Here is an 8,313-nt window from a genome sequence, read left to right on the forward strand (position 1 = left end):
CTTATTCTACTGAGCCATCTCCCCGGCCCCAACCTACCTTCTCTTTGAGAGGCTCTTGACACATGTTTCTCTGAAGATGAATTAGAATCACTGTGATGACATGGTGAACCAGAAATTCTAGGACCTGACGAACTTGATGAACTGGTCAAATCTTGAAGATACAGAATTGACAATAAATGTAGCATAATTCTGTAGTGTTTAAATTTTTAATTATCTACTTGAAATATACTTTAAAAATTCACCTGAAATATGGCCATAAAGTACTCACATAAAACTAGGCTATTAGGGGCCAGCCAGATAGCTGAGTGAACTAAAGCACCTGCTTTGGCAGAGCACAGTGGCTGGGGTTCAATCCTCAGTGTGCTGTGCAGGCCCTGGCCCTGGTCCCGCCCCCACCCACGGGGCACACTGAGACAGACATTGAGACTGGGCGTGGTGGCATGTGCCTGTAATCCCTGCGCTTGAGAAGCTAAAAACAGGAGAATCACTATGAGCGTGATCTACATAGTAAGACCCATTACACCCTGTAGACACTGTCCTAAATTTACACACATGTGCACATGCACACATACACACAAAAAACCCTAGGTTATTACTAAAATGCAGAAATAAGTATAGTTTTCTGAAATGTACTATATAAAGTATATGCCCTTTCTAAATATTTTATACCAAAGATGCTTATGAGAAATAGAAATAAACCATATAAGTATAGGAACATCTTTAGTTTCTTATAATTTCACAATAGAGCGGAGTAGTAAAATTTCTGATAATGAAAGCTGAGCTGTTTATCTTGGTGTTTAAAGTAGAAGAATGGTCCAACAAAGGTCCATTCCTGAGAATATGAACAAATTCTTTAAAGCATAACAAAACTTCTATTGCAGTTCCTGAAATTTACTACCTTTGAAGTACAATATAAAGCTTCATGTTAAAATTTGTGGAAAAATACGATTAATATTAGTGAGTAAAGACTGATGTATTACCTCAAATACACACTCAGTTTTCACTGTACATTTCCAGTAGCTACACACTTCTGTATGAAATTCTTTTGTGTTTTTTGTAGTACTGAGTATTAAACCTGAGATCTTCGCACTGAGCATCACCATGCATGGCTGGGAATTCTAATTAACCTAAATCCCTGTGATATTATTTAGTATCAGATTACCTCAAGACTGAAAAGCTTCTTGGTTTCAAGGTCAACTGCCCCTTTCTATAGCACTTATTTTTCACTAAGCTAAAGTGGTTATATTTAACTTAAAATGGTAAATCTATATCTAAAATGATTGTTTGCATATTTCTTAATGTTTATATAATTATAAAACCCTTTGCTTACAAGTTGATAAAACTTAAATGTCTCTTTAAAAAAGTTTAAGTAGGCAATTGTAGTAGTTATATTTGCACTTTCTCAAGAGTCTTCAGGAGGGTCCTGTGCACCATAGAGAAATAGCCCAATCATTTGAAGTTGCCTTTTAATAGCACTCCATGAACAGTCTATGATCTTACTTATTATTGTAACATCATAATAACAGACATTTTTGTAGAAAAATCTTATCTTTCCCAAAGGCAGATGAAACACAATAACTTAAATCACATAATGTTAATAAAATACATTACTTGAATTTTTCTGAGCTCCAACTTCACTTAAGACTAACACAATCAGCAACAGAAGGGACAGGGAACCGGCAAGAGGGCATTACAAGATAAGATGGCACTATATACCTGTAGCTGGTCATCTGGAAGTAGGTATGTCATATAGACTTCTCATGAAAACTCTGTAATTACTTTAATTCAAAAGTTCTGCTGGGTTCCAGCAGTACTTCAGAAAACAAATACTACCTTGAACTATCACTAATTTTTGAGAAAACAATGATTCAGAAGTAGTGATGAAAGATTCTTCAGCAAGCAAAAACTAAAATTAAAAAAAAATTTATCTTTTATTTATTTGGTACAGGGTCTCACTATGCAGCTCAGACTGCATGGTACACCCGGGGTTCCGGGGCCAGCAAAGCATGCAGCACCGGGGACCAAACCCAGGTCCTTGTGGTTACCAGGTAGGCACTTAAGACTGCTGAACTATGTCCCCAGCCCAAAACTATAAGAATTTTAAGAGCAGTTATTTTTCCTAGGACATTTGTGCTATAGAAGCACAAACACATACCATGCCACAGATACATCTGGATCATTATACTTCCAGAAAAAGCTTTCCGTGAGTTTTCTAATGAATGCCTTTTAGTAACGCACACTGTACACATCTGCAATCTTAGTCAGGAAGCTGAGGCAGGAGACTCACAAATTCAAGGCCAGTCTGGGCAACTTAGTGAGAACCTGTTTCAAAATAAAAAGGGTTGGTGACATACTGTGGCCCTTAGGTTTGGTTCTCAGTACTGCAAACAGAAATAAAGAAAAAAAAGGAATGCCTTTTAATTTTCAATCTTTTTTTCCTGCTACCATTTTTGGAATAGCAGTACATTCCATCCTCAATGTCTCTAATTTTTTAGAAAGTTTGTTTTCTAATCAAAAAAGAAAGGCTTACCTGAACTTGATGTAGTTCTTCTTGCTCTCAAAATGGGATAGCTGCCTACTTCTAAAGATTTGGTTAAGTCAAGATCATGCAAAATCAGGAGATATCCAGAGGACGTTGAGATCAACATTTTGGAACAGTCTGGTGTTAATCTCATTCTCATGAGAAAACGTGTGTGAAAGAATTTCTTGTGGGGACACCCATCTTCTGTACACCTACAGAAGAAATAAAATCAACAGAACCTAGTAATTATTATTTATCAATAATCATAAATAGTGATTCATTAGAGGCAAAATTATTTTTCCCTTCACAGCAGAATATACAGCAATGTTTATTTATTTAAAGAAGGATCTCACCATGTAGGGTAGGATGGCCTTGAACTTTTGGTGATCCTTCTACCTCAGCCTCCTGAGTGCTAGGATTAACAGTGTATATTTAGATTTATACACATACCTCAATTTTTTTGGCTCACTATTCCTTCTTTCATCTTTGACTTTTAAGACAAGCCTTTATTTTCTGAAGTATCCTGATTTTTTTCCCCCCTTTTTGTAATACCAGGGATCAAACTCAGAACCTTATGCTTGTCAGGCAGGTACTTATGCCACTGAGCTATATTCCCTGCCCCAGAATTTTTAAAAGTAAAACTGTACTGAAGAAAACTTTTATTACCTTTTATTTTTTTGAAATTTTGTATTTTATTCTTTTTGAATAGAGGTTTAACTGAACATACAACTTAGGGTTGATCATTAGTTCTTTGTGAATATTGGTATTTCACTGAGTTCTGGCTTCTTTATTAATAACTAAATCTGTTTGTTACTTTGGATAATTTCTTTACTACCTCTTCTAACTGATATTCTGTCTTTAGAGTTTTGCAGTTTTACTTTATTATGTATTTAGTACAGGGTCTACAGGTCTCACTACACAGATTGGACTCGTGGTGATCCTCCTGTTTTCAGCCTCCCAAGTGCTGGGATTACAGGCATGCGCCACCATGCCCTGTCTCAATGTGCCTTGGGGTGGGGCTGGCACAGTACACAGGGGACCGAACCCCAGTCCCTATGCCTGCCTAAGCAGGTGCTTTAATCCGCTGAGCTAGCTGACTGGCCCCCTGCAGTTGTACTTTGATATCTATAAATTTGGATTTATCTTTTTGATATTCATTTGACTTTCTAAATCTTTTTTTTTTTTTTTGGTACGGGGAATCAAACTCAGGGTCTCATGCTTGTCAGGCAGGTGCTGTGTCAACTGAGCTACATCCCTGGCCTTTGATTTTCTAAATCTTAAGATTCATGGTGTTTATATATTCTGGAAAATTCTATAATTATTTCAATGTTGTCTCTCCCATTTTCTCTATTCTCTAGAATTCCAAATAGATCTGATCATTCAAATTGGACTCTCCTATCTCATAATTGCTCTCTCATGTATTCTATCTCCTTATTTCTGAATGATGTGTGCTGACTCTTCTTGCTATAGGAATTCTCTTTAAATGAAGGATTATTTAGAAAAATAATAAAATAAGTCAATAAAATGAACTAACTTAAGTTTGTGATTCTTATTTTTATTTATTTACTTATTCATTTATTTTTGCAGTACCGGAGATCAAACTCTGGACCATGCACTTGCTAGGCAGGTGCTTATGCTGTTGAGCTATATCCCCAGCTCCCCTTTTTAAAATGCATTAACTTTCTTTTTTTTTTTTTTTTTTTATGTGTGTGTCCAGCTCAGCCCACCAGGGGGCGGGGCTGGCTGGCATGTGGTGCTGGGGGATTGAACCGCAGTCCCTGTGCTTTGCTTAGCTTGTTGTAAGTAGGTGCTTCAGACCACTGAGCCATCTCACCAGCCCCATAACTTTCTTTTTCTTTTCTTTTCTTTTATTTTAGGACAGGGTCTACAGGATCTCACTGAGTAGATCAGACTCGTGGTGATCTTCCTGTTTTCAGCCTCCCAAGTGCACGTGCCACCATGCCCAGTCTCAACTGCCATTTCAGCGTGACCCAATAGCAGGGGCAGCAAAGCAGGCCCCCTGCGTCAGCCTAAGCAGGCACTTTAATCCTCTAAGTTATTTGGCTGAGCCCTAAAATGCACTAACTTTAAATGTGTTCTACAGTATCAGTATCTGTACCAGCTGACAACAATAAAACTACCATGAACAAAAATACTACATTAAAATACAACAGTCTCATAAAAGTGAAATATCTTGTAATATCCTTATTTCCCTAATAAAGATGTTGCTCTCCATTTCTTCGACCTAAAGACTTTCTACCACCTATAAACACTTTTGATTTTCTTTTATACATTTGAGTACTTTGGATCAGAGATTGAATTTTTTATGCAGTTTGGACCTTATTAATTGGAAATGTAACCATTTTATGAGTATAGTTCACCTGTATATTTGGCAATATCTTTTTTTTTCCAGAAAAGTTGTAGGAATTTATTTTAAATAACCTACAGTTGACTAAAAGGTAACTCATGATAAAATAGAAGATACCTGAGGAAAGATGTGGGAAATGGACTCTGTACACACTGAACTAACAATGCCTCTAAAACGAATGATTATAGCAAAAAGTGTTTCCACTTTTATGTTTTTTCCATTTTATGTTTTTTTTTTTCCATTTTTTTACACAACTACAAAGGAAAAACTAAAAGCCCTAAAATCTTGATTTTTTTTTTTTCCTCTGTTGGGCCAAACACTCATTTTCCTCTAAATTTATTGGCCTGTGGAACTTTTCATACAATAAAATCTTTCAAGTGAAAGACTGAGGTTTGAAAAGAAAAAGATGGATATCTTAAAGGGTACAGAGAATGCTCCGAACAAAGAATGATGGGAAAACCGTTTCAGTTATTATTTCATTATCCTTAGAGACTCACTAGCCCTTTATCCCTCCCCAGCCCACCTCCTCAGCCCACCAGGGGGCAGGGCAGGCTGGCATGTGGTGCTGGGGGATCGAACCGTGGTCCCTGTGCTTTGCTAAGCTTGCTCTGAGTAGGTGCTTTAGACCACTGAGCCATCTCACCAGCCCCCCATCACACTTTTCTGTGAACAGGTATCTGAGCCAAAATTGGCAATATCTGTTATACAAATTTTAACACTTCCTTAATGTTATTTTTTTTCTCCCCCCCCCATAATTTTATTGATAAACAAACAGCAATGAGATAGCTTCCAATCAAATTGGCAGGACAGTCTCAACAATCAACACACTGCACACATTCCTCCCAGTGGTCAATTGCTGCACAAGATGCGGACATGACATCCCATCCACAAACACCATTTGAACAAATCACTCTGTTCACCAAGAGAATGCAACTATATATCCATCCTAACCACATTGAATACACAGACACAAAATGGACATTCATCTGCATCCCCTTTTTTTTGCTAAGATCCGTTATTTGAATATTATAGGTGTGTAAACTCAGCAAAATATTCCAAAAGAGTCCAGTAGCCCATAATAGTATTGGGTCCTCCGCTTGACTGGCAATGTCAGAAATTGTTGACCCGAGTCCCCCACAGCTCAACATAACAGCATGGCTTCACTTTTTATACTTCGTTTTTATACTTTTCTGCTGGATGGTTAAGACCAAGGCAAAGCAGGACCTATACAACAAGAGTTGCAGCCCTTGGGTCTGACAAGGTCAGCGAAATCCCCTCAGGATCCATCCCGAGATCCTGCACCTCAGACTGTAGAACCTTTGTCAGTGTCAGCCATGTGGACCAGCCACAGCCACCTCCCGGCCAACGTGCTCTCCACGTGACTCTTCCCCGACGCACTCCACATCATCGATCACCCCCCTCCTTGGCCCCACAATCTCCCCGATCAGAAAACATGGGACACTACCAAGTCACAAGACACCACAGCACAAGTTCCCACATATCCCGAGTCTCAACCGACCCTAGAAGGCCAGGGCCAAAATGTTGGCCTTCCCTGCAGCCTTCCTTTTTATCCAATCTTGGTCTGCAAACTTAGGTTGTTAACCATCCAGAAGACAAGCCTACAGCTATTACCATACAACTTAGGCTGTTAAGCTCAACCTCACTATCTGTCTGCACATCAAACATCCCAGGCACAACATGGAACAGGTATTCTCCATCAAGTATTGATATGCTGAACTTCAAGTCCCCACAGAACATGACAAAAAACATTTAAAAATTAGAATACATTCTAAAAATAGGCATAAAGAATTACATACTTCTGGGGCTGGTGAGATGGCTCAGTGGTCTAAAGTACCTACTTTGAACAAGCTTAGCAAAGTACAGGGACCGCGGTTCAATCCCCCAGCACCACATGCCAGCCAGCCCTGCCCCCTGGTGGGCTGAGCTGGCCACACACGTGCGGGCGTACACACACACAAATAAATTTTTTAAAAAATTACACACTTCTTAAGTTTACACATAAGTCCAAAAATCTCACCATATACAACCCTGAAGCAGGACAGTACCACAACATTCCCCCTCCCATCTCTTGATTTCGTTCACCACCCCCTTCTTGAACAACCATCCACCCGAGAGACATCATAGTAGCAACTGGTATGTCATGACACGCAGCCCATATTCAGAACACCAGAATGACAGGCACTCCAAGCGTACAACTACTATTACAAATTACCATCTGCAGTGCAGTTTCTTAGTTCACAGGCATCAGCATATATAGTCAGTCAGGGTGAGAATCTCTCCAATTAACTGCTAGATTAAAAACTCCTCTGAAGATTCTCAGGATCATTGCCTTGCCCATCCTCTACATATAACTGTATGGCCTGACTTATTCATGTTTCCCAGCTCTTCACCATTCCCTCTCCTGATTAGTCAGTCCTCGAGATCCCACTTTCCCCTCACTTGCATCATACCTTTCTATTTGTATTTCTTCTTTTGAGTTCTTATACTAGGGAGACTATACAATACTTACACATGTGTGTCTGGTTTATTTCACTTATGAGTATATGTTCAAGTGGCATCCACTTCAATATAAAGGCTTTGAGTTTATCATTCTTAATTGAATAATACTCCATTGTGCAAAAATACCACATCTTTTCCAACCATTCCTCAGGTGACGGGCATCTTGGTTGTTTCCAAGATTTGGCTATCACACATTGTGCTGCTATAAACATAGGCACACATATATCACTATGATATGATGTTTTCAGATCCTCCGGGAAAATTCCCAGTAGAGGAATAGCTGGTTTAAATGGGATTTCCAGTCCAACTTTTCTAAGGAGTCTCCATATTGATTTCCATAATGTTTGCACCAGTCTACATTCCCACCAGCAGGGGAGTAGGGTTCCTTTTTCCCCACAGCCTCTCCAACATTTGTTGTTGGGTGATTTCTTTATGATAGCCATTCTTTCTGTGGTGAGATGATATCTCTATGTTGTTTTAATTTACATTTCACGGATGGCTAGTGATGTGGAGCATTTTTTCATATATTTATTCGCTTCTTTAATTTCTTCCTCTGAGAAGCGTGTGTTCATCTCGGATGCCCATTTCCAGATTGGGTCTTTAAATTTTGGGGCCCTAGTGTTTTGCAGTTCTTTATAAATTCTAGAGAGCAGACCTTTGTCTGAGTACTTACTTGTCATGATTTTTTCCAAATTTGTGGGTTGCCTTTTCACTTTGTTAGTAATATCTTTTGACATGAAAAAACTTCTCAGTAAGAACAGGTCCCAGTTGTTAATTCTTTTGACTGTTTCCTGTGCGATTTGATTTCTGTTCATGAAGTCTTTGCCGACCCCTATGTCTTGAAGAGTTCCTCCCACTTTATCTTCCAAGAGATTTAGTGTCTCTGCCTTAATGTTTAGATCTT

General features: G+C 38.9%; 1 protein-coding gene across 1 annotated transcript in view; it reads right to left on the reverse strand.

Moving 5' to 3' along the window:
• The window catches only part of Dcaf10 (DDB1 and CUL4 associated factor 10), a 70,706-nt gene that overhangs the window by 5,685 nt on the left and 56,708 nt on the right, over positions 1-8,313 (reverse strand). Inside the window, exons 4-5 of the mRNA XM_004631828.3 lie at positions 2,531-2,733; positions 38-151 (exon numbers count right to left, since the gene is read on the reverse strand). Of these exons, the coding sequence (XP_004631885.1) occupies positions 38-151; positions 2,531-2,733 (317 nt within the window). The remainder of the gene's footprint in view (positions 1-37; positions 152-2,530; positions 2,734-8,313) is intronic.

The sequence above is a fragment of the Octodon degus genome, unplaced genomic scaffold (assembly GCF_000260255.1).
Source record: "Octodon degus isolate 3935 unplaced genomic scaffold, OctDeg1.0 scaffold00045, whole genome shotgun sequence".
Lineage (NCBI taxonomy): Eukaryota > Metazoa > Chordata > Mammalia > Rodentia > Octodontidae > Octodon > Octodon degus.